Genomic DNA, 27,832 nt, shown 5'->3' with positions numbered 1-27,832 from the left:
CACACACGCACACTTATTACAGTTGTGCCCTCGCGCAGAGGGTCCGAATAAATAATACAGTCCCGAATAAAAGAATATTACAGTCCGAATATTACAGTCCGAAATAATATACAAATTCCTAATTAATTAACAGATTAACTAAGAAAACTGTAAAACTGGCATGCAAGTCAGGGACTGCCTTGCTTCTGATGAATGATGCATGTCTGGGCTGTCTTGCGCGGAAATCCACCGGGATGCCCCAATTAGCCTCTGTTTAGCAGTTATTCTTGAAACGCGTGCCAAGTCCCGAAAAGTTGTTGATTCTTCATTTTGCTGCAACAGAGAGCAGGAAAGGGGCATAGCAATGTATTTTCACAAATATATGCATGCCTCGATCCTCATGCCACCAATCACGCATACCGAGGCATGATGGCCGAGGAGTCGAATTGCACAACTCAATATAGAATGAATGCACGTATAAACACAACAAGAACCTAACTCCATCATGGATGATCCGGAGTGTCGGTGACTAGGGAATTGAGACACGTTCCGTCACTCGGAGTACGAAACGCACCTCGTTTCCCGTGTCCGGGCTAACTCCTATCCCGAACACGATGCAATATGCATGACATGCATGAAATGCGACTAAGATACAATCCTAACATACACAATGCTATGAAAATGAGATGCCTCGAAATGCGTGCACACGGGCACGCAAACCGAGAAAATGACAGAATGCGATCTAAGATACAACCTAGTATGCACAATGCTATGAAAATGAGATGCCTCGAAATGCATGCACACGGCACGCAAACTGAGAAAATGACAGAATGCGATCTAAGATACAACCTAGTATGCACAATGCTATGAAAATGAGATACCTCGAAATGCGTGCACACGGGCACGCAAACCGAGGTAATGGCACATGCAATGCAATATGGCTAAAATGGCATGGAAAATGTAACATGGATTTATACTAACATGAGAGAGCCTCAGCCACACTCACATAAGAAGCCGGTAGATGAAAATAAAGTGCCTCGAAATGCGTGCACACGGGCACGCAAACTGAGGCAATGGCATATGCAATGCAAATGCATGGAAAATGACATGCAAACATGTTAATGGATTTTCAGCAATGAAAAGTGGGGGAAAACAGCCCCGAAATGAGGCGAAAACACACCCGATGCATGGAATCTCTCCCGAAATGCAAATTAGGCGCATAGAATGAACTACAGCTATACGAAGCATGCATAATTGGTACATGGAATGAAAAGGCAGAAGCAAGGCAGCCTCAAAATAAGCATTTTTCCAGCACAAACCATGGCCAAACAGCAAACAAGGATAGGGCAACAATGGCATGCAAAAATAGGGGCCAAGAGAGGGCAATGAAACAAGTGGTATATGCAAAGCCTAAACTGAAAAATTCCCTTCTACAACATTGAAGAGGGACCAAAAATATGCACATTTACAGAACTGTAAAAACCCCAAAAACAAATATAGATATGGCTAAGCTCTTATGCAAGAAAATGGGCCAAAAGGTAGCCAAAGAGGCAAGTGGTATATGCACAGCCCAAAATGAAAAATTCCCTTCTACAACATTGAAGAGGGACCAAAAATATGCATATTTACAGAACTATAAAAACCCCAAAAACAAATATAGATATGGCTAAGCTCTTATGCAAGAAAATGGGCCAAAAGGTGGCCAAAGAGGCAAGTGGTATATGCACAGCCCAAACTGAAAAATTCCCTTCTACAACATTGAAGAGGGACCAAAAATATGCATATTTACAGGACTGTAAAAAAACCAAAACAGTATACAAACATGCTAGAAATGCAATGCAAAATGAGGCTCAAAAGAGGCTATAACACAAAGTATACAAAATATTCCACAAACGGCCAAAGACCCTTAATGAAATATGAAGAATGGGCCAAAATAAGACTATTTTTAGTACTGTAAAAAGGCCAAAAACCGAAGCATGATAGGCTGCCAAAACATGCAAAAATGGGGACCAAAGAGGGAATATAAAGGCAAGTGTAGCATGGAGGTCCCAAACAGTGTTGAGCCCTTCTTCAATGTTGAAACGCCCAAAAATGAAAGCATAATGGGCTGCCAAAGCATGCAAGAAAAGGGGACCAATGAGGGATATAACATGAAGTAGCATATGGAGGTCCCAAACCATGAAAGGCCCTTAATAAAACATGAAGAATGGACCAAAATAAGACTATTTTTAGTACTGTAAAAAGGCCAAAAACTGAAGCATAATAGGCTGCCAAAGCATGCAAGAAAATAGCATTTAAGGAAGACATTGAAGCAAGTGCAAGATGGGGGGCTCAAACAGGGTTGAGCCCTTAAGAAAAAGTGGAAAAGAGCTCAAAATAAGGCCACTTTCAGTTATGGCCGGAGCTCAAAGCAAAAAGCATATATGGCTAAGGAATGATACCAAAAATAAGCTCAAAAAGGGGAAATGGCAACTCACCCTTGTAGACCACTCTTTGGTTGCTTCTTGGACCAAGTTGCAGCACCTTTTGCCTCTGAGAAGCCCTCCTTGCTGCTGGAAATGGAGTGGTGGTGGTGGTGCTTGGTGGTGATGAAGAAATGAGGTGTAGAACTTGGATGTTTTTGAGAAAATGAGAGAGATAGAGGGAGATTTGGATGCAAGACTTGAAGACAATTTTTCTAACCCCTTCTACAAAGGCTTGCAGCTGGTTATAAGGAACAAAAAGAGGGTGTAAAGGTGGGGAAAATGTGGGGGAAAAGGAGGTAAGTTTTCCCCCAAAAAATATCCCCCGGATTGAGATATTTTCTGGGGGATACAGCTATACAGCTGTAAAGTGTGTGTTGCAAGGAACATGGCCGGCCACCTTTTGGAGCTTCATGTGGCCGGCCAGCCACCCCCCCTAGCCGGCCAGCTAGGGGTCAAAAAGGTCAAATTGCTTTAATGGCCTGCCACCACAAAAAGGTGGCCTCCCAGGTCTCCTCTTCACAACCCTGTGGTTCGAATTTGGAAACTCTAAAACAGGAGAGAGAACAAGCCATTTTTAGGAGGGGTTCAAAAGGGTCAAATGGAATTAGTGGCCGGCCATGAACTTTTAGGGTCCTCCCATGTGTGTACAACACAAACATGTGGTTCAAAGTTCAAGAAAAAGGGCCCAGGTTGTTCAACATTAGCTCGGAAGGAGGGGTTCAAAAGGGTCAAATGGAATTAGTGGCCGGACATGAACTTTTAGGGTCCTCCCATGTGTGTACAACACAAACATGTGGTTCAAAGTTCAAGAAAAAGGGCCCAGGTTGTTCAACATTAGCTCGGAAGTGAGAAAAAACGGGCGTCGGAGGGCGCCGGAGGAGCAAAAACTGGTTGTTGAAACAATTGCTGGCCTCCCACCCTTCTACGGCCTTCCCGGTGATAAAACAGAGGTACCTTCCAAAAATGAACAAAAACCGATGCAAAACGAATGCTCGGGGGCCAAAACGCGCAGTTCGAGGCCCCGAAAATTGCCTATTAAGCACCGAAAGTGGTATTCGACTACAAAGTGGGTCTCTCAGACCTCAGTGTCCCTCAAAAGGGAGCAAATAAGAAGTATGCCAAAAACCGGGGCAAACGGAGATGGTTAGGCGGTCCCGAACCGAGGCACACGGCCAACGGTCCCGAAAAACCGGAAACCGGACTCCGAAATGGGCAAAATGGCCTACGGCCACCAAATGTAGCCCACGGCCACTAAGAGATAGTCTACGGGACCTCTCCCTCCCCTCAGGAAAAGAAACAGAGAAAACCGAGCCTGGTTCGCAAACCGAGGCAAAGCACAAAAGAGGGTTCGGAAGTCCGGAGGCAGGGCTCACGGCCGCGACTCTGAAACTTCTGAACGAGCACATTATGTAATATCACCAAGCACTCAATCGGTGACGTCTGAGTCTTAAGGTCGGTCAAAAATGGGGTGTCTACAGAGGTGGAAGAATATTTTGCACCCTTCCAAACTGTCTCAAAAACCTATCTAATGATAGGGTTCAACAATATCCATGCATTTCAGCAATCCAGTATAGTAAGCAACTTCAACAAATGGATGGTTGTCACGTTTACTAATATATGGATCCCAAATAACCTACAAAAAATACACCAAATAAGTAAATTTTTGTATAAAAGATTAATCACACAAAGGAATTACATTTTACTTTTTACCTCATGAGCCTCCAATCTATCAAGCTCCTCTTGCAATAACTTTAACACAGTAATCGATGAACCAGATTGTGTACGAGGAATCCAACGATAAGCCCGAGGCTAGTTTTCTGTATAATTTAAATTTGGATGGGTTCTAACACATATAAAATGTTCGTAGATCCAAGCGTCCAACAGTGTCATGTATCCTGCAATTTGTCTGACAGTAGACTTTGTTGCCATACCCAATTGCTGATACAAAAAAGCCAATGCAGCTGTACCCCAAGCATACGAATGAACTAAATTCAAATCCCCGAGCAACTTGAGATACACAACAGAAACACGAATTGTAGTCTTGTCAACGAACAAGGTACAACCTAACAATAATAATAAATATGCCCTCACTACATAATGAATGAAATCATTCGAATCCGCATTTGAAACTGATTGAAATTTTTCATGCAACCATTCTAATGGCACTAATTGGCCTCGCGCTTCCTTCAACTCAACAACTGCATCATCTTCTGACACTCCCAATAACTTAACCAACACCTTTGCAGCTTCATCTCGTGATAAGTTATTAGTTGAAACAGATGTACCAGTCATAGGAATTCCTAATATGGTACTTGCATCATCTAATGACACGGACATCTCACCAAATGGCATGTGGAAACTATTAGTCTCAAGTTGCCATCTTTCAACAAAAGTAGATACAACTACCTTATTCACAAATTTGTATGAGCAACTGGATAAAGAATACAGCCCTGAATGTTTAATAATGTCCACAAATTTAGAGTTCTCAACTCCTTCCGATGTTAAAGACCAATTAGCAACCTTATACCCAGGGTTCAAGGATCTCAACAAATCTCGTTCCTGCATCATTGCATATCACAACAGTGTCATGTATTTCAAAAAAAACAAAAATTTATTTAAATGATTAAAACAAGACAATAGTTTGTAAGTTATACCTCATTATTCCAAATTTTGGCTGCTACATGACAACTAAAAGTTGTCGGAATGGAAGGATCAACTGGGCCCCTGAGAAAAGGTGTAGCAACCACTTCACTTAAACCAAGCATGTCCATGGGATGGTCAACATCAGGAATGTCCGTGTGGTGTTCAACGGTAGGAATGTTCGTTTGCTCTTCATTGCCATCAATATCATTGACAACGGGTTCATCACCATCAAATTCGTCAACCTAAACATTACGAGCACAATGTTTCTGACTGACATTTTGAGGTGCCTGGGAGTTGTTACACCTCAAAGATGTTGTTTGCCACTTTCGAGTTGTATTGTTAACTTTTGTAATGTAAATGGTAACATCATTTATGTATTGTTACTTGATTTGAATTCACAAAATGTACAAAATCACCATAACATCTTGAGCTTGCTCCTTTTAAAGTATAGCTAGAACTTTTTAATGACATTCAAGTTTGAATTTAATTCTTTTGTTTGGTGGAGAACCATCATTAGGATATAAACTTTTAGTAAAGAAGGTAAAAACTTCAAATAAATTCTGGAGTAAATTTCAAATTAACATCCAAAATTCTGCAGTTTTTTTCCTTCTCTTCTTCTGTTTCTTCTCTCTCACTTGTTATTCTTTCTCATACATTTTTCAATGCCACAAAGAAATAAAGTTTTAAAGATTTAATAAAGTGAAGCCAATGATCCCATCATCAATTACAAAAACAACATAATTTAACAGTTACTGAATAAATAAAATCTATAATCAATAATTTAACCAGTAAATTCACTAAACCAATGAATCTAAACATTGCAATCTAGTGCAAGGTTGCCTTTACATCCTTTTCATACTTGAGAAATCCTCACCTAACCCTGCCCCTCCTCCATAGCCTTGAGAAAAAGCCAACTTATGCCTTAGCTTCAATGTTCTCTTCAAGTTTCCCTCTTCCTTCTTCTCCTTGAGCTCTCCTTCTCTCTTTTCTCGTTCTAGAACTCTCTCCTCCTCTTTTCTCAGATTTTTGTGTTTTAAAACAAGATAAAGATGAGCTCAAATGGCTTATATCACTTATATATATATATACACACACACACTTAAAGGTGACCCAAACACACCTTAACGAATCAGATCGAATAAATTTTTAATTAAACTTCTCAAATGGCTCTAAAAATTCCCATTAGCATATCCACGTACGCAATTTCTATTTCTGAACCTATTAAAGTCATCAATTTCAAATTCAAAGTGTTAACTCTAAGAGTTTTATCCAAATAAAGCCAATTAATTCATTACGAATCAAATTTTTACAAAACTTTATATCATATCCTAAAAATCATACTAACCACAATTATAAATTCAATTTCAGTTTATCGTGCCTTTAAAGCTTCCAATTTTCCGTCCAAAGGTTGTAATTTCAACAGATTTTTCTACAATCAACAGATATAATTTCAAATCATTATAATTCCCATCCTTACACATGCAATTCCATATTAACAACATAACTAGCTTAATCATGACTAATTACAAGCCCCACATAATTTAATTAACCTAATTTAACTTCCATTAGAGTCCAATTAATTATATTCAAATTTATCAGTCCAAATCAGATTTTAATTAAACTCTCAAAAGGCTCCAAATATCAAATTAGCTTATTTCCATCATTAATGGTGATAATTTGACTCGCTACTTATCCTTTCTTGAGTCAATCAGGCTTTCAATTCCTAATTCCAAATAAATCTTCAATAACAACGTATACGAATCAGTCTCCATAATTTTCATAATTCCCATATTAAATCAGAATAGTAGGCAATTAAAATTCAAATCTCCGTCATTAATATTAAGTATTGAGCGATAGGGTTGTTATAGTTTAAGTAAATTTCTATGCTCAAAAGATTACAAGGAATAAAAAAAACTAACAAAATGCCAATTAAACCATCTATCATAATTTCATAACTATCCAATACCTCCAACATTAAAGTAATAACAAATAGTCAAAACAACTTAAATAATGTAAAGTTACAAAATAACCCACCTTGCCAAATTATCAAAATACTAAGGCCATAAAAAAATAATAAATACATAAACTAATATCAACCCTAAGCTCAAGAAAACAAAAGAAGTCCAAGAGACATGTCCAATAACTATAGTTGTTTCTCGTCACCACCGTAGTCCCAACTAATCCTGCGAAGGAGCTCGGCTACGCTCAAACAGAATGTACCTGAGATGCCAAGAGACAAAACGGGTCAGTATACAAATATACTGATATGAGTACAAGATTTTACACCTACGTGTCCACCAGACACAAACAAAAGTACATTTAATTCTTGTTACAAGACAAGACAAGTAGTTTCACCCGTACCGAGACGAATGAGTAGTTTCTCAAGATACGGTGGCATTTATTTTCTTATCTGGACACAACTAAATATAAATTGAGTATACAATAAACAAAATAAACATAAACATATGATGGGTTAGCCTTACATAATAAAGTTAGTATAATTTAAACATACGTAAATTGCTAAAGAAGTATGAAAACAAATTGTTTCATGATTAAGGCCTTGTTTGGCAAGAGGCTATTTTAGCCAATTAGCCAAAAAGTTACTAAATTAGCCAAAAAGCCAATAACCCATACCAAAAAGTCAAAGATTCTCTTTTCTCTCTACTTTTTGCACATCTTTTCGTAATTAGCCAAAAAGTCATCCCAAACATACAAGTTTTTTTTACCTACCTTTTTAGCCAAATAGCCAAAAAGTTACTAAATTAGCCTGTTCCCAAACGAGGCCTTAGATCATTCGAATTGACCAAAACTCAAAGAACAAAAGTTGTACAAAATCAAATTTCCTAATAGGCAACATGGACGAATTTAGTAGAAACTGAATAGGTTGAGAGGAAAATGTAATAGAGGAACCTAGACAAAATTCGATCGAAAAATCTGGAACTGAAAACGAAATGAAATTGCCCTAAGATGTTTTTTTCCGAAAAGGTTTAAAACACAAAAAATGTTCAGAATAATGTTTTACTTCCATTTACGCGAAATCGATAAAAATAAGCTCGTTTCGTGGGTTAAAATAACATCTAAAATCTGCATTGCTAAAATGAATAAAAACTATTGTAACGAAAATCATCCGATTACAAGTTCTAATTGATCTTTTTAGTACAAAGTTAAAATACAAAAGTTGTCTAGAATTATGTATACATGCCTCTGCTCAAATTTTGTAATTTACCAAGGTCATTTATTATTTTTCAAGATGTATAAATCAATACAATTCAAACTTTACCAATAAGTTCATATTTAACTCTTTGTACCTTAATTCTACCACTTCGGCCATTTACTTACGGCCTACACATGTACCCCATGTGCTTCCCGTATACCTAATGTCGCTCCGAAGCCAAACTTGCATGAGGATTTTGTCCCGAGTTTGACCCACACTCCCCGGACGGTTAACATATATGTACGCGCGTAAATGAAAGCACTCGTTTACTCTTGACAACAAGGAAACAATATATATACACACCTCCTATCTACTCATCAAAACAAACATAACAATGTCGAGTCTAAGGCATTCAAATATATCTCGTAATCGTCACTTTTTTTTATACACTTTTCTCTCACCAACACTTAAATAAACAACAATCCATGGAGTCATAATGGAATATTTGAAATTTATTTATGTGTTCCAAGTTTATTTTAATTTCATACATCCATGAGTGTGATTACAAGCATATAATAAATAAATATAAAAATCCTAAACCTTGCATACATAAGTAATCAAAATAATTGAAATCAATCCATCATTTTTATACAAATACAATATCAAACCAATATCAAATAAATAAAAACAAATAAATAATAACAATAATATAAACATAAATCAAGAAAAGTGGGTTTTGCACTCATAATTAATTTTAAAGATCAACGAATTACTTGAAAAATTAATAAAACTCCCAAAATAATACCCTAACCCTTTATTTCAACACCTCTCTCTGTGGGCTTGCACTCTCAGGTTTTCTTTTTCTTGATCACAGAGTCTCTCGGCTTTCTTTTTTTTTTTTTTTCTCTTCTAATTCCTGTGGCTGTTGTTGCTCTCTCTTCTTTGTTTTAGTGAGCCTCTAAGGCTTATAACCTAATTGACATATTATATAATACAAATACAACATAAATACATCATATATAAATATAAATATAAGATTAAATATATAAATATTCAAATTAATTATATATAATTAAATATCACATTAAATTAACTACATATCACATTAAATTCTCACGTATCCACAAAATTAATAAAGCCAAAAATAAAATAAAGTAATAATAATAAATAATGACTTACGAAAAATTAGGGTCATTACAATATACACACCTCAAAAGAATCTCATGCTGAGATTCGACTTGTTCTCATTTTATGTATATTAGAAATGCACATCAAATGTGTGTCCCCTACCATGCCCTTAGGGTCTTAACATAACCAAAACTAATATCCTTTATGCTCCAAAAAGTAAACAAAATTCAAAATGAATTTGCATTAAAACTTACTAAATTGCTTTGAAACCACGAAACCTTAACCCTATTCAATTCACCAATAATGAACTTAACTTCACAACATAAACAAAAACGGGTAAATAAGTAAATTTCCTGCTACCAACGAGGCACCATGAATATTTTTCAATCAATTAAGTTAAGTAAACAAAGGTTATGCACTGAAGATTAATCTTATTTATCACTGAACCAGGCAAACTATGAAGAATTTATCACTCAATTAGGAAAATTAAGGAAATATATCACTATATAACAAAATTTAGATTGCAAATTGCAAATGAGTATGAATATATCATGATGAAGATGAATATGATTGATAATTATCATTGTATAATACAGAGAATCAACATAAAAGAATTTATCACTGTACTAGGCAAACTATGAAGAATTTATCACTCAATTAGGCAAATTAAGCAAATCAATCACTGTAGGGGTGTTTGGGAAGAAAAAGTTGACTTTTTTCAGTTAAAATAGAATTAAAAGAAAAAATAGGTAAAAATAGCCAATAAGACAAAATGTCATATCAAATCTATAATCATTGCACTTTTTCTATCACAAATATCACATCCAATTACAAAAAAAAAAAAAAAAAATTCTCTTCCTAAACACAACTATTTTAGTTTATTAAAATAGCCAAAAACTAAAACGGTCTACTAAAATACTCAACCTCCCAAACACCCACTGTATACCAAACTTTAGATTCTAAATTGCAAATGAACATGAAGATATCATGATGAAGATGAATACGAATGATAATATATCATTGTATAATACAAAAAATCAACATACATAGGTTCAAGTGAAAAAGTTATGCGAAGCACCATTTGCATCTAAGATATATTATTACGTTAATAATAGACATTTTGGTGTACAACATGGTTTTATCTTCAACAAGATAAAAGTATTTCCCATTCTATTTTTCGTTTAAAAATTAGTATAACTTGTTTGTGCTAGTCAAGAAGTTTGTTGAAATGTGGTCTAACGATAACAAAATAACCTCAATTTTAATACACAAGTTTTGATTAAATTACTAGAACATGTGCCAGATAACCATCAAAATTCGAACGAACAAACCACAATCTAGCTTGAGTGATAAAGTTGACAAACTTCTTATCAAAATTTTCTATCTGCTTCTAACTTGAACATGTTCACATTTTATATATTTTATAAATGCACATCAAATGAGTGTCCCCTACCATGCCCTTAGGGTCTTAACATAACCAAAACTAATATCACTTATGCTCCAAAAAGTAAACAAAATTTATAATGAATTTGCATTTAAACTTACTAAATTGCTTTGAAACCACGGAACCTTAACCCTATTCCATTCACCAATAATGAACTTAACTTCACAACACAAACAAAAGCACATAAATAAATAATTTCCTATTACAAATGAGACGCCATGAAGATTTTTCAGTCAATTAAGTTAAGCAGACAAATGTTATGCACTAAAGATTAATCTTATTTATCACTGAACTAGGCAAACTATGAAGAATTTATCACTCAATTAGGCAAATTAAGGAAATATATCACTATATAACAAAATATAGATTCCAAATTGCAAATGAGTATGAATATATTATGATGAAGATGAATATGACTGATAATTATCATTGTACAATATAGAGAATCAAAATAAATTTGTCACTGAACTAGGCATACTATGAAGAATTTATTACTCAATTAGGCATATTAGGAGAATCTATCAATGTAGGGGTATTTGGGAAGAAAAAATTGACTTTTTTTTTTTTTTTTTTTTTTTTTTTGTGGCTAAAATAGCATTAAAAGACAAAATAGGCAAAACTAGCCAATCACTACAAGAATTAACACTTTTGCCGACCAAAACATTGGTCGCTAAAAGCCCATTTTTGGTCGGCAAAAGTTATCCGCGACCAATTTTTTTTGTCGCTACTTTGGTCGCCAATTGAGGGTCGGCAAAAGTAATTCGCGACCAAAATTTTAGTTGGTCGGCAAAAGTTGGATTTGCCGACTAAATTTTTGGTCGCTAAATATTTAATTACCGCGACTAATTTATTTTGTCGCCAAAACACTTTGGTCGCGAAAAGTGATATTTTCCCGACCAAATTTCTTAGTCGCCAATTGTCACATTTCGCGACCAAAAAGTTTGGTCGCCAATTATTACATTTCGCGACCAAATTTTTTGGTTGCTAATTATCACATTTTGCGACCAAAAAAATTGGTCGCCATTTGTGTCTTTTCGCGACCAAAACTTTTTGGTCGGCAAAAGTGAGATTCCACGACCAAGAGCTGTTTTGGTCGGCAATACATGTATTTTTTGCGACCAAAACTCTTGGTCGGCAATTGTCATTTTTTGCGAAAAAAAATTATTTTGAATGTCGCGACTAATAAATTGGTCGCCAAAGCAGGAAAACAATACACCTGTAATGATGTTATAATTCAATCAATCCATAATAAACCTATAATTTTAAAGCATCATTCAAATTAACTGAATCATTAACATTCGACACAATACATAATTCATTAACATTCGACACAACACAACTATTCTAAGTTTTCAATTCACAAGTCACATCCATCTAGCATAATAATTTGAAACATAACTATTTGTTATCCATGCGCAGCTATCAACAAATAAAACTACTAATATTTGCTATCAACAAGGTGCTTAGCAGCTGCTTTAGCATCCTTTATGTTCCTAATGCACTCCACTGCCTCCTGATTTGTCATTACCTGATACCAAAAGTTCAGCCTGTTCAGAGCATACATTACAGGGAAAAAGCTTTGGAGAAAAAAATTGTAATATGCAAACTGTTGAAACTCGAAACTATGCCTCGCCAAAAGTCATTCTAGACATGCCATATATTCAAACTTCTGAAATCCAGAAATTTTGCGAAGTACTGATCTATGACAGTAGCGTAAGCTAGTGCCATATTTTCTGATTTGTACATAGAAGATTTTTTAAACTGGATAATTAAATGTTCTAATCCTCAGATTTGGATGCTTCTATCTTAGGATTCAAATAATAACTCTAAGCAAATTATTCACCCAAACAAAATAACTCTAAACAAATACAACGGGCACATTAATCAGTAAGATTGATGAAATAGCAATTAGTGCAAAAACGGCCAATTGGAAAGCAGTAGTCAATAGTCATTCTTTTCTATACACTTTTGCAACCTCCATTATATTTCCAATAACTTCTCTCCATTTATGTTTAATGCTTTAAGCAATTTATAAAGTAAACCATATGCATCCAACAAGCAAGAGGCATACTAAAATCTAGTTTTTTTTTTTTTTTTTTTTTGGGTACAAAAACATTGGTATTATTAATATCTAAAAATTTGCTAGTCCAAGCAAATCATGTATTGTACTCTGAGAATAATTCATTCTCATATTGAATTGCAAAGTCATATGAAAAGGAGAGAAGACAACAAAAGCTATAAACAGAGAACAAAATTTAAAAGGAGAAGGCAGATTAAAATGAAAAGATGAGGTTATGAACCATAGATATTGGTAAATGCAAAGGAGCAGAAGAACCAACCTTCCATATGCCATCACTTGCTAAGATGACAAACTCTGTATCTTCATCTACAATCTCCAAAGACACATCTGGTTCCGAACTGAGGTGTTTCTTCAAGCTTTTGTCACCAAATGCTCTTGCTACAGCCAACTGTCCATCAACTCGTGGAATGTCACTTGAATTTAACACAATGATGTAATCATAAGATGATCTAATCTTGACGTCAAGGTTAGCTAGCGGACGAAACATGTTAAAATTAACATTATCATTATGCAAAAAGCTTATTATCAAAGCAAAGGAACATGTAGAAGTGGTTACTTTACTCTAAGTACCATTTACAATAAACCTTTGATAAGTACCAAGAATAATTTACATTTTCATCATTCAAAGCCAACATAGTTTGCCTTTCCCCCCTTGGACATCATATAAACGAAAAGTCCTTTAAAAAAAAAATTTCCCTTCAAAACCATGGAAAACACCAAAATGCTGATCAGACAAAAAAGATAAGCTTAAAAAGTAAAAACAAAAGAATAAAAAAACAAATCAACTAGAATAAGTTGACACTTATTATTATTATTTTTTTATGACAGTCCATCACATAAGTCTAGTTACCTGGAAAATTTGATACAAAACCACCTCTATCCTCGAAATATGTCCTTTCCTTGCTAGGCTCATGATCAACTGACAATTGTTTGGCCACACCATCCTTGCAGGCGACAGCCCTTGAATCTCCAACATTAGCTACCACCAGCTTCTGACAATCAATTAAGATTGCTGTAACTGCAGTTGAACCCCCTTTACCCAACTCTACTGATTTGTCCAAAATAGAAGTATCAGTTGTACGATAAGCTCTCCGGACTGCATCCTCTGTTTCAGTCCAGAAATCAGACTACATGCAGCAACAGAAAAAGAGGGTGAGAATAATTTCAACCATCTTATCAACTACCAATACTAGTTAACTATCAAAATAAGAATGATACAAAAGAAAATCAAAACGGGCAAGGGAGATGATCATTTGTGTGAAGTAGTTCTATGTCCAGAATTTCGAGTGACAGATTAGTTGGAAAACAAACCTTCAGGACTTCAGTTGATGTTCTGCTCTAATATTACGTGCAAAAGATTTACTTCATTAAAGGCTATCAGACAGATCAGATACATATAAATCCAATAAACACGTGGTAATGTACAGCTAGCATGTAGTACCTCATTCAAAATATTAACAAACAAATGAGACCGTAGATAATCAGGAATGTCATGGCTCAAATGACCATCAAATATTGCAAACAGACCAAGCTCATGCTCCTCAACTTGCTTGAATGCAGCAACAACATAATCTTCCATTGGGTGACTGGATTTTCCCTTAACCAAATGATAACCATGTGTTACGTGCTTTGACGTCTTACTCTTTCCCTTTCCAGTGTCAGCAGATGAACCCAACCCAACTTTTTCCTTCAAAAGATAAGCAAGCAACCATTGCCCATGAAAGAAAAACTTGATGAAAATTTGCCTAAAATAGTTACATTATAACTGAACAAACCAGTAAATGCACACTCAAAATTAGAAGCCCCAAATGATGAGATTAGGCATATATCCAAGAGCATAATTTCTATTTGTTCTATGTTTTACTGTGTAATTTATCCAAGAGCACCAAAGCTAAAACCTTAAACTAGTGTTCCTCAATTTCACCAACTGCAACGCTGACCAGCCATTGCATTCCTTCATTTGATACTTCAGACTTGCTAATTTTAGAAACAGCCCACTGGAGGATGCTATGAGATTAGATTTGGGGAGGAAAAATAGAAGGGAAGTGAATGTGAGAAGAAAAAGAAAAAAAAAAACTCATATTTCATTCACAATTTCCTTCTCTTTCTCTTTTCCCTCTCCAAATCTAGGATCCAGATGAGGATTTTAAATATGAGTACATATCAAGATTTTAGACTTCCCATTATATACAATAGGGTCTTCCTAACAAGTGAATTAAAAAAAATGGAAAAGAACATGTAACACTTTTTTACTAAATTCAATACACAATCCACTAAAATCAATATATCACCTAATATCAGTCTGATATATGATTGTATGGCTAATACTGATACGGTTATTGAAAACCATGATACATCTAAACACAGCCTAAAAGTATAGTAGGAGAGGAGAGTTCAACATTCGTGGGTCTTAATCCGGACCCATGTTGATAATCCAAGCCGTTCAATGTGTAGAATTCGTTGGGTACATTATCCCTACAAAAAACCATGTTGATTGGATATTAGTAACCATGTGATCAAATTGTATTTATGTCGAAAATTATATTTGAAAATATGATCTGAACAAATAGCTATCCATATTCGGATTTTTTGTTGAGATAATATACCTAATGGGTTTAATACATTGAACGTTTTCAATTATCAACATGGATCCGGATTACAGCCCACAAATGCCGAACTCTCCTAACCAGGTCCTAGAAAGTAAACGAATTGGAAATCACATTTCATTTTAGTTTATAGGCAGGCATACATATAGGTAGGTAATAAGCGAATCTTTAAGCTCTTGATAAGATGAAGATCTGTACTGATCCCTAAATCAGCAATCCACTAATAAAATAAGAATATTAAACGTTGGCAAAAACTTGAGATAAATTGCAAAAGAAGTGGATCGTGCGAACAAGAAACAAAACAAAGGTAAATTGATACAGCAATGAATGAATAATTCATACATGTTGCCTTAATTCCCATCAATTTGAAAAGAATTTACATGTGTATTTGTGAATTTGAAACGTGTACCTTCATCTTGAGGAGGATTTCTCGGCCTGTCATGGCTGAAACTGTTCACGTTATTGCATCAATCCAGAAGCACGGTTGAAGATAGGAATACAAGTAGCCCTTATAACAGTAGCCCATCTCCAGCATAGAGTAATTGCTCCTTTTATCAGTAGCCTAGCAGCAATACAAATTAGATCAAGCTCAAGCCTCAGAATATCTCAGAAGCAGAATTAGCACAGATAGGAATACAAGTCAATCAGCAATACCACAATAATACAACATAGCATACACAGCTCCAAACCATTGAGTTTCCATCAGGCCAACACTACAGCAGACCCCAAACACCATTTTATCACCACCATTTTATCATCCCATAGAAGCTGCACAGACCAGAACTGCCACAGACAGAACTAGACCAGAGCAGAACAGCCAAATTTACAGCAACTCTTCAGGCCTGTATATAACAGCATACACAGCAGACCCCAAACAGCCAAAACAGCCACCAAGTCAAATAATAGGATTCTTGGCAGACCAACAGATCAAACAGAGATCAGCACAGATAGATAGACAAGCCAATTCAAAAAACAGCCACCAAAAAAACGGAACAAAGTAGACCAACTTAGCAGACCAACAGACCACAGCCTAAGCAGCCAAGAAGCAACCCAGATCAAACCAGACAAGGCCACACCAAACCTGAGGCAAAATTGACCAAAGAGACCGAAGAAAACACCAGTAAATCAGATAAGCCCCCCATCCTGTTAAACAATCACCAAAACTTGCAGCTAACTGCTTCCAAACAGAATCTGGATTAAAAGCAGCAGCAATAGGATAGGTGATCTATTATCAGTTCAGCCTTCTTCATAAAGCACCAAAACAGATAGCCTCAAGACCATATATCAGTTCAGCCTTCTACCTTAGTAGTCCAATAGATTGGTCTTTGGCTCTACCTATTATCACCCATCCAGACTTTGCAACCTTCTACCTACCAAACAATACCTGATGTCTCTGAGAATAAAAGTGGAAACCTAATGGAAAACTCACAGACAATGAAACCTAGTTGTGCAGGCAATGAAACCTGATCGATATACCTGCTTTATTCAAGGGACAGTTTTACGCAACTGGATGTACCACAAACCACAATCACAGCATATTAGAACAAAACAGATCACAATAAGATCACAGCAGAACAAATTTAATCAGCCACTGACAGCACAACAGAACAAAATTAATCAGCCCTACTCAGCCCGTGACACCACCACTGCTACACCCACACAACACAGCAGTACAGAAAAGCTCCAAATCAATGAGTCCAAAAAAAAAGGCAGATCACAAAAACACAGCAGCTCACAGATCACAAACAGGACTGTTCTCAACTCCCCTACCTAATACAATATTGAACCTGAGGCAAATTGAAAACTACATCATTCACAGAGAACACCACTTTGGCTGGGGAGGATTTAACCCACAAAGCTATTCTTGCTTTGACAGTTTCACATAATGCTTCCAAGTTAGGCTGAGAGCCATTAAAGGCACAGTCATTTCTATGTTTCCATGTGGACCAAAAAACAGCCAAAGGCACAACCTTCCACAGCATTTTCTCATTCTTTTGGGTGAATATGTTTTTGGGATAGAAATTATGGTGAATCGGACGATTCATAATCGATTCGCGATTTGATTCACTTTTATGATTCATACAATTCTTAAAACTATTGTGTCTGACAGGTTCTAACCCTTTTTTATAGTGAAAATGACATAATACAACTTTGAAGAGTGTTTAATATGAAAACAAGTAATACTTGTGCATCATTTGTCATTATTTTGGTAATTAGAGACTATTTAAATAGTATTCAATTAGATCCCGTCAAACCCAACATGATCTTGTAATTTTTTCTCAATTTTTTTCTCCAACAAATGTCATAATACATCTTCTAAAGATGCTTAAGGTTAAAGTAACAAACATACATGGATTATCTATTGCTTAAGTGTTTTGGTTAAAAAATAAACGATTTCATTTAATTCTTTCTTCATATTACACTCTATATAAGGTTTCTAGGTCCATTTCTTGAATGTCAAGAGAGATTATATTATGGTTGGTAAGATTTGGCATACATCTCTTGACATGAAGTTAATGCCCTCCCAATTGGATGGTGTAATTATATCTTTATACAAGAGTTATTTTATAAAATATGTCAAAATCAATTTATTTCATTCTTTTTCATATATACATTTGTTTAACAATATGTTTTACAGTTTCTATTAAATCTTAACGATTCTTGATTCACAATACGATTCTTGATTTGACAACTATATATATATGTATATGAAAAAAATGCAATTAAGTTAAAAATGAAGGATATATAGGTATATGTATGACATAGGAGAGAGAACGTGACATAAGAGAAGGAAAAAGAAGAAGCCAGAGAAATATTACGATCATTTCACATTTGTCATTAGCGGTGTTAGTATTGCATTTTAGTCCAAAACACATAAAACCTTTTTGGCTATTTATAAATATTAGGGATGAAATGTTCCAGGGTCATGCCACGAGGGTAGAATGAATTTTTCCCTTAATTAAATTACAAGATGCTTAAGGGAATATCCTTAATTTAAATGGCACAGTATATTCAAGTTAATTAAATTAATTAATTATTTTAAAATAAAAATTCCATATACTGAAATCTCTGAATGACAATCGGATTAGAACACACATAGATTCAACTAAAACTCGTACTATTGATATCGTGACTAGTTCATTGATTGCCATTCATGTCAATATAAAATATGTTTAATTATAGTCATTTTAGATTTCATAAAGTAACAAATCTGGTGTTTGTGCACGTGGACGTGTAGAGCATGCATGCATTCTTACATGTGTGCGTATCAGTCGGGGGTAATGACTTCAACACATTTTGAACCAACACTTCTACAGTGTAATTAGATCAATTGCACCTATTTCCTGTGACCACAAGCACATGGTTTTGGCATATACAAGTTTTGTTAGCAATGAAGATTGGACCATAACCAAAAACAATTGAAGACGAAACTTTATTAATTCTTTTCTATTTCATTCCATTTTCAGTCAATTTCAATCTTACATGATATTGACAACTTGTTACAGAGGAGGAGCCACATCAAACAATATGGGAAATGTGACTTGCCAAAAATTTTGAGAACAAGTACATAAACAAGGGACAAATTTAATGAAAATTATTTTAAGCAAAAAGGAAGGAATCATGAATGAGAAGAAGTAAAAATCTTGAGGAGGATTTCTCGGCCTGTCATGGCTGAAACTGTTCACGTTATTGCAGCAATCCAGAAGCACGGTTGAAGAGAGAACCAAGCAAAAAATATATATATATATATATATATATATTCAATCTACAATAGATAGATATAAATAGAAAAAAACATATCTAGATGACATATATATATATATACCACTAACAAGAACTAAAAAATAGAGACAAATCTAAAAGAATGATCATATTGAAGATCTACGTGCACATCAAACTTCAACAACAACAAATCACAAACAAATCGTCAAGATAGATAGATCATATTCAACTTTCATTGCAAAAATAGAATCAAAAACCACAATTCATAGCTTTCATACACCAAATCAGATCAGTTTTATTAAAGCTAAAGGATGAGGTCGTCGAGATCAAGCATATCTGCTTGAAGCCCGGTGAGACGGCGTAGAGATCAAGCAGAGAGAGAGAGAAAGAGATAAGAGGCAGGAGAACCGTCGTAGGATTAGGGTTTGATAAGAAGAGAGATCAATCACGGAATAGAAGGACGGTTAGTGTATGTACCTGAAGGATGAGGTCGTTGTATCGTAGATATCGATGATCTTGTTGTAGGATTTGGAAGCCATTGTGTCGCTGTGGATCGCTCACGACGATCAGATCTCGGCCTAGGACTCAAATCTGATTCAGATCTCGACGATCTTCTTGGATTCGGCGGAGGCACAGGCGGAGGAGAAGAAGGAGGATCATCGACGATGTAGATGTAGCGATCTGTAGCGATGGGGTGAGGTTTGGCGGTGGAGGAGAATTTGAAAAAAATGTTGTGTGAAAGCTATAAACAGAGAACAGGGGTGGGCGCGTGATTTCCCTCTAAAAAAATTTCGCCTTTACCGACTAAATTCGTTTTTTGTCGCAAAATCTCAAATATATAACAACAAATTTTTTTAGTCACCAAATCTCAATCAACGGCGACTAAAATATTAGTCGCTAAAAGTACTAATTTGGCAACTAATTTTTTTGGTTGCTGAAAATAAGTTTTTGGCAACCAAATTTTTGGTCGCCAAAAAATATGTGACCTCCCGCGACCAAATTTGTAGTTGGTCGGCAAAAGCATACCACTTTCTGCGACCAACTCATTTTTTGGTCGCCAAAATATAAACTTCTGCGACCAATAATATTTGGTCACCAAAAATAATGATCATTCGTGACTAATTAATATTTGGTCGCCAAATGTCATTTTTTTGCGACCAAAATTTTTTTGGTCGGCAAAAGTGGTCGGCAATTGTGCAAATTCTTGTAGTGAATAAGACAAAATGTTACATAAAATCCATAATCATTGCACTTTTTCTCTCACAAACATCACAGCTAATTACAAAATTCTTTTCCCAAACACAACTATTTTAGCCTATTAAAATAGCCAAAAACTAAAATAGCCTACTAAAATACTCAACTTCCCAAACACTCACTGTATAGCAAACTTTTGATGCCAAATTGCATATGAACATGAAGATATCATGATGAAGATGAATACGACTGATAATTTATCATTGTATAATACAAAAAAATCAACATACATAGGTTCAAGTGAAAAAGTTATTTGAAGCACCATTTACATATAAGATATATTACTACATTAATAATAGACATTTTGGTGCATAACATGGTTTTATCTTCAACAAGATAAAAGTTTTGCTCATTCTTTTTTTTCGTTCAAAACTTATCAGAACCTGTTTGTGCCAGTCAAGAAGTTTGTTGAAATGTGGTCTAACTATAATAAAATAACCTCAATTCTAATACACAAGTTTTGATTAAATTACTAGAACATGTGTCTGATAACCATCAAAATTCAAACTAAATTGAGTGATAAATTTGACCAACCTTTTGTCAAAATTTTCTCTCTGCTTTTAACTTGAACCTGTTCACATTTTATGTATTGTAAAAATGCGCATCAAATGAATGTCCCCTACCATCCCTTTAGGTTCTTAACATAACCAAAACTAATATCACTTATGCTCCAAAAAGTAAACAAAATTCAGAATGAATTTGCATTAAAACCGACTAATTTGCTTTGAAACCACGAAACCTTAACCCTATTCAATCCACCAAAAATGAACTCAACTTCACAACATAAACAAAAATGCGTAAATAAATAATTTCCTACTACAAATGAGACGCCATGAAGATTTATCAGTCAATTAGGTTAAGCAAACAAAAGCTATGCACTGAAGATTAATCTTATTTATTACTGAACTAGGCAAACTATGAAGAATTTATCACTCAATTAGGCAAATTAAGGAAATATATCACTATATAACAAAATTTAAATTGCAAATTGCAAATGAGCATGAAGATATCATGATGAAGATGAATATGACTGGTAATTATCATTGTATAATACAAAAAACAAATATGAAGAATTTATCATTGAATTAGGCAAATTATGAAGAATTTATCACTCAATTAGGCAAATTAAGCAAATTTATCACTATATAGCAAAATTTAGATTGCAAATTGCAAATGAACATCAAGATATCATGATGAAGATGAATACGATCGGTAAATTCTTCATAGTTTATTACAGAAAATCAACATACATAGATTCAAGTCATGTTTTAATTTAATTTACATAATTAGGGTTATGAAAGAAGAAGGGGAGATGAGTATGACTCACGCTTTATCTCAAAACGATGGAGATCTCTTCAAAATTTTGATTTCTATGCAATCTGGATCAAATGTGTATGAGATCCCTTAAGAATGACAACACCAGAGATCTCATGGATTGTTCAAAATTGCCAAAACTCTAAGAAATCGTGTTTGAGAGATGATTGAGAAGTTGTGCGTCTTTCATGCGCACGTTTGGAGGAAAGAGAAGTTGTGAGCAACTTCACGCTTGTGATAACCAGGGATAAAACTGGAAAACAAAAATGGAAGGACTTGATGGGTATTAGGACTGAAAAATGGGAACGACCAGTAACTTCCCCTTTATATTTTAGATTGCGCCTTTTATTCATTTAATTTCGATTGGGCCTTTTATTCATTTACTACTTTGAACTATAATTTTGAGTTGGATTGTTTTTGAATAAACAAGTATAAGACTATACATTTTTTGGGTCTTATTTTTAGCCTTTTTTTGAATGGCCCAAAACAGCTGCTTTGTGGTTTGCCCCCCAAAACCGGGCTTCAGAATCACCCTAGGTGGCCTTTCATTCCGTAGGATTGTGCTTGAAGGACAAAAGATCCAAGCACAGCCCGCAGAATAGTGTTAGGAAGGGCGATATTTTGGAGGCCCATTTAAAAAGTTCTTCTTCGGGCTGGTGGGGTATCATTCTGTCGTAAAAATATCCTAGGAGAATGACTTGTATTGTCATGTCAACTTAGCAAATGGTAAAGTACGAGGATCTCTTCAGAATTTTGTTTAGGAAAATGTTTAAGATTCACATTTTTTTTTATACAATTTGATCCACAATGATGTGATATAATAAATGTTAATATTTGATTTGTAATATACTCAATTATGTAAGATTTATCTCTCTTGTCATATTATTACGAGTGAATTTAGAAATTTAAATTGTGAATTTATAGCCTTTATCATTTTTTTTAACTATGCAACTATCATTTAGTATTTTATCTAATTTAGTGTTGGATGATGTGCTAGAGAGGATCCGGATCTTATAGTAAAATCTCTCAGTCTAGTGACTAAAGGGCCATTTAATCTTTGGGTCTGTGTGATTACAACTGTTCCAGTCCATTTATCTAAATTGTTGTTCCACCATTTACTCACTTAATGAGAAACTCTAGGTAGCCGGAAATGTGCCTAGAAAATTACCTAGAATTTTTTAATCAATACTATATATTTAAAATTATTGATGTGAGACCACAACATGAATAAATTTTGGTTATTCATTACAAATTCTAGACTCTTATTTATTTATTTATTTATATGTATATATTTTTGTGGGTAACTGCTCCTCATTTAACAGCTAAATGAAAAATGCCCTCGCTGTGTAATTCACCCTATAAATAATCCAACTAATAATCAAAACTCAAAAGCCCAGAGTAGTGAGATCATAAAATAAACTATTTTCTTTTTAATATTATTATATATTGGAAACTTTTACTCGGCCAAAGTCACATCTCATTCATTTCTCAGCATCCTCGTACTTTTAACATCATCATCGTCATCATGTTTTATTCAGGAGCTTATGACTAATTAATGGAGAAAGACAAATGTAATCCAAATAATACTTGGATATATCATCATCAATATAAAATAATAATAATAATAAAACATATAAATGGCTAATTTCCCTGACTATGACATTCTCAAAATTTTAGTTTCATTTTATGGTGTGTTTTTTACTTTATTCCCATTATAGGGTAAAACGATCTTCCTAAAGCCATTTTCTGTAAAACGATTTTGCCAATGCCCTTTTTAAAGAATAAAAAAATAGTAAAATTTTCCTTGGGTTTTTGAAAAACCGTTTTTACTTAATGTTTAATTAATTTTGAGTTTATGGAAAACGGTTACCCTTTTTGTAATTTTATTTCCCAATATTTTTCAACATAAATATAAATTGCCATAAATAATGTAATTCAAAAAACGAGTTTCGTAAAACCGTTTTGTAATATGGCTTTGGTAAAGCCGTTTTCATTAATTAATTGTTATTTTTTTTTCTAATACTGCTTTAGTAAGTCGTTTTTATTATTATTATTATTATTTTTTTTTTTGGGTCTTCGTTTTGAGTTAGAAGGTGATATATATGCTCCACAGTCTGAAGGACACCCACACACCCTGCTCTTTGACAAACAACGACGAAGGGTGAGATGCGAAGAGCACCGCGGAGGAGGCCAAGAAGACGAAGGCCACTGCGAGAGCTGTAGCAAGAAAGAAGAAGAGAAAGACCTCAAAACATCGTCGCACCTCTCCCTTCCATCATCGACATTGAGGTTTGTTTTGGATAAATTAGGGTTCACATTTTTTATTGGGGAATTTAAAATTTAAAATTAGTTTTTTTATGAAACTCCAGACATTGACAGCAGATTGTTTATGCTGTCATGTTTGAGATTGTAGTTGTACCCTGGTCCTCATCCCCTGAACCCCAAGCAACGGTTGTCTTGGACTGAGATAGGTGTTATGCTTGTTATGGTCTAGTAGAGATATTATCATGTTTCTGTGTTGTATTGGCCCCCTTACCAGACCACCGAATTTAGTTTTTATTTCATCCCCCAATTTTCTGATTTTTGTGAAGCACCCATTCCTTCCCAGGACTGAGGTGTCACCAGACCATCCACTTGCCTTTGGGACTGTTTTTTCAGCCCCCAATTTTTGGTTTTTGTGAACCCCCTATTGGTTGACTTCCCATCACTGTGGTCCTCATTCTGACTGGACTTTGAGGAATTGAATGGTGACTGTTAACGCTGTCCTGATGGAAAGGTCCAGTGAAGGGAGGTTTTTGACGGAGTTGCCCATTTTGTTTGGTGTGCCTTTATTGCGGGCACTTCGTGTGTTTGAAATTTATTAGTCCCCCACCTGGACCAACTACTTGGCTTTGAGCTTGTTTCTCCAGCCCTGAAGTTTAGTTTTCTATCAACATTCCCATCTGTAATAGAGTGGTCACCCTCATTGGACTTGCCGGAATTCAATGGTGAGTCTATCTTCTTGAGTTTCAGACAATGAAATTTTGTACCCAGACCATGACTATTTGAAGAAGCCTAGTTAAGGGAAGCTCTTGATTGAGCGACCTGTTCTGTTTTCTGTGTTGTTGAAGAGGGCACGTCATCTGTCAGAACTGCATTACCCCCTCCCCCAACTAGACCAACCACATGGCTTTGGGATTGTTTCTCCAGGTCCGAAATTGAACTTTACTCTAGCCCTCTTCACTTGAACAACCCCAACTTCCTCTACTGGACCCCCAACCATTTGCCTTTGACGTCGTGTCGTCTCCCAAATTCTGTTTTTTGTCAACAGCTCACTCCTTGCTACCATTGGACTCACTGTTTTTATTAGAACTCCATATATTAGCAGGTGACTTATTCTCATACCCGGTTTGAGGTTGTATTTAAACTTTACTTCCCTCAGTATTGGAAGAACTCAAAGCAATATAAGTTTGTAATTGTTACCTATTCTACATATTCTGGCTGGATTGTATGAGCCCTTCAATCGGACCAACAACTTTGTTTGGACACGATAGGCCCTGATCCCCAATTATCTGTTCTATCCACATGTCAACTGGGTTACGAGCTTGCAGAATATGTTCATCTGTCACAGTTGTGAAGGAGTAATATGTGATTGAAGTTGCATAAGTTTTTACAAAGTTTATGTGTTAATGTAATTCTCAACGTCTTTTGATTTGTTTAAGCAATTGTGGCAGTTTGAATGAAGGTCCTTTTTGAGATTTGTAATGGTGTATGTTTCACAATTGTAATGGTGTATGCTTCACAATTGTAATAGTGTATGTTTGACAATTGTAATGGTGTACACGAGTAGATTGGATTGTGAAATTTGTTGTGGTTGGCTTGCTTTCATTCCGTATAAGGTTTTTATATTTGTATATTTAATTCTTCTAACCTACTATTGAGGAACTTTAATAAAATGTAAACTGCACGACGTAGATATTGGCTGAAGTGTGTTTGTTTTGGTTGAATCTTCTATCACTGGATACTTTTTGCTATATTTTCGTCAACAAGTAGTCAACTATCACTCCATCGTTTGTAGTGTTGCGCTAAAACCCTGAAAAATATTAATTTATTCTTATTGGAACCTTTTTATTTTTTGGTTGGCAATGAGTAGCACTTAAGTTCTTAAAGGATAGGCTATTGTTGTCGGTTCAGACTAATGTCATTTTTAGGTTTTTCGTGTTTGTAGGGAAGTACACAAGTGAGGGAGTTGCATGAAATTATGAACTCTTCTGAAAAGTGTAAATGACACTGAAATACTGTGGGATTTAGAAATAACACTCAATCTTGTCTACAGTAATCACTGCAGTGGCCGCAACAATCTTTCCTTTGTATTTCCAATACAAGTGTGTACCGTCAATGCATATCACTGGACGACAGTACTTGAAGCCTCTATTGTTAGTTTAAATGCCCAGAATACATAGTTCATGTACATTTCAGGACCGATTGAGGTAGATTGCAATTTCGGGATCATGTCCCACATGACAACTGTGCCTAGATTGAATGCTTGCAATGCAACCATATATCTGGGCAACCTTCGGTGCGACTCGTCCCAGTCCCCAAACACCATTGCAATAGCTTTTGTCCTAGCAAGCCATGCTTTCTTATACGATATCGTGAACTAAAACTTCTCCTTCACGACCTCAATTATGGTAGCAAGAGGCAATTCTGGTGATATTTACATATATATATTATATTTCAATATAGTAAAAACACACTTAAATCCTTAACAAATTATATCATGTTACTTACCGCAATCTGTCCCTTGATGAAATGAGCAATGAGATCGGACTAGAGATTGCAATTGTCCCTATTTATTCTTGGATACACACACTGATGTGGCTCTTCAAACATTCTGATTTGAAAGAAATCTTTATCTTTCAACTTCGTTGCCAAAACCCTCTAGTTACAGCCGTGCTTGCACTCAGACACCCAACTGTTTCCTTTTGATTCTATGACCTTGCATTCTCGATTGTGCTTTAGGTTATACAATTGAACAGCGTGCACTAAGCTTTTCTTATCACTAAAGATCATTTCTTTCTCCAAATCAGCAGTTTTGGAGTCCCACAATGGCCAACGTGCAACAACATCGTGGCTAGTGATGGAACCATCATTGTCGAAATGCACATTACTATAGAAAGGGATAATTGGCTGTATGTCCTGCATTTCATCATGCCCTCCAACTCCATCATGACCGGATTCATTGTCTTCACCTTCCTTTGTGCCATCGAAATCTTCTACGGAATCTTCATCACTTACTCTAGGCTCATCATAAAATGGCATTGTATCATCGGAGGTTGCATACAATTGGGTTGTTGTCTCTGTTGTACGTTCACCATTAAAAACTATTGGACATTCTTCATTCCAGTGGGTAGATGGGGTTGTACGAACCAGCAGATTAGACATTGTTAGAGCACTTGGACCTGCTCCGGCACTGTAACAACCATGAACATGCTCTGATGCATTGAATTGAGTGTAATTCTGAGAATAATTGAATGAAGGGTAATCTTGAGGGTACATGTGTGCAGACTGTATAAGTGTATTGTCGGGGGATTGCGATCATGTCAACATTTGAGTGAATGTCCCTCCTACCGAAATTGGCATGCGTGTGCCACCAACATTGCTCTCCTTCTCCACATAGATTTTCAAATAAAATTCAGGACCATATTTCTGTGGGAGATCTAAGACATTAGTTAATGTCTCATTATCGTTGATTGGCAACAACGTATACTTCCCAAGACATGGGAGTCTACATTTAAACTTTACTCGCGTTATTTCCCCATACGTACTGACCTTGGGCACCATCATAGCCTCCAACTCGGCCAATGTTATCCTCCTATGTACATTGTACAACCCTTGCACTTCAGTGTCGTATGACACACCTTCCTCACGATTTCGCAAAATCTTTCCCCCCAATAGAACATAATGCTAACAACTTCCATACGCAAACTGTGCTTATAAACATTGTCAATTGTTTTCAAAAGAATAACATAAGCACATTTGGGAATCTGATATTCATGGTTG

The 27,832-nt window shown here is 35.5% G+C and overlaps 1 protein-coding gene and 1 long non-coding RNA gene across 3 annotated transcripts; both read right to left on the bottom strand.

The window, feature by feature from the left end:
* Positions 1–7,007: 7,007 nt before the first annotated feature.
* Positions 7,008–22,075, bottom strand: LOC145801992 (uncharacterized). Its single transcript, XR_014343969.1, has 2 exons — positions 21,804–22,075; positions 7,008–7,307 (listed from the first exon to the last, which is right to left on the bottom strand). It is a non-coding gene; the product is annotated as an uncharacterized LOC145801992 (long non-coding RNA).
* On the bottom strand, positions 12,111–17,149 carry LOC114317576 (putative protein phosphatase 2C 39). Of its 2 annotated transcripts, none has more exons than XM_082894042.1 (5): positions 15,909–17,149; positions 14,335–14,580; positions 13,744–14,020; positions 13,153–13,306; positions 12,111–12,341 (listed from the first exon to the last, which is right to left on the bottom strand). In XM_082894042.1, the coding sequence occupies exons 1-4, from the start codon at positions 15,939–15,941 to the stop codon at positions 13,272–13,274; spliced, it is 591 nt and encodes a 196-aa protein (XP_082750168.1). In that variant the 5' UTR covers positions 15,942–17,149; the 3' UTR covers positions 12,111–12,341; positions 13,153–13,271. The 2 variants fall into 2 exon arrangements, with proteins under 2 accessions (XP_082750168.1, XP_082750169.1); XM_082894043.1 differs by having other exon boundaries at positions 12,123–12,341; positions 13,153–13,281; positions 15,909–16,112.
* Positions 22,076–27,832: the final 5,757 nt, after the last annotated feature.

This window comes from Camellia sinensis, chromosome 11 (assembly GCF_055761805.1).
Source record: "Camellia sinensis isolate YWXY chromosome 11, ASM5576180v1, whole genome shotgun sequence".
Classification (NCBI taxonomy): Eukaryota; Viridiplantae; Streptophyta; class Magnoliopsida; order Ericales; family Theaceae; genus Camellia; species Camellia sinensis.
This window is presented reverse-complemented; position numbering and strand designations above follow the sequence as displayed.

Bases quoted from the DNA above. Each gene is read 5' to 3' on its own strand.
- LOC114317576 (XM_082894042.1), bottom strand. From the start codon at position 15,941: ATGACAGGCCGAGAAATCCTCCTCAAGATGAAG. The intron at 14,581-15,908 runs GTACACGTTTCA...TATCTTTTGAAG, and splicing joins AAATCCTCCTCAAGATGAAG to GAAAAAGTTGGGTTGGGTTC. The intron at 13,307-13,743 runs GTAACTAGACTT...GTTAAATTCAAG, and splicing joins TTTTGTATCAAATTTTCCAG to TGACATTCCACGAGTTGATG.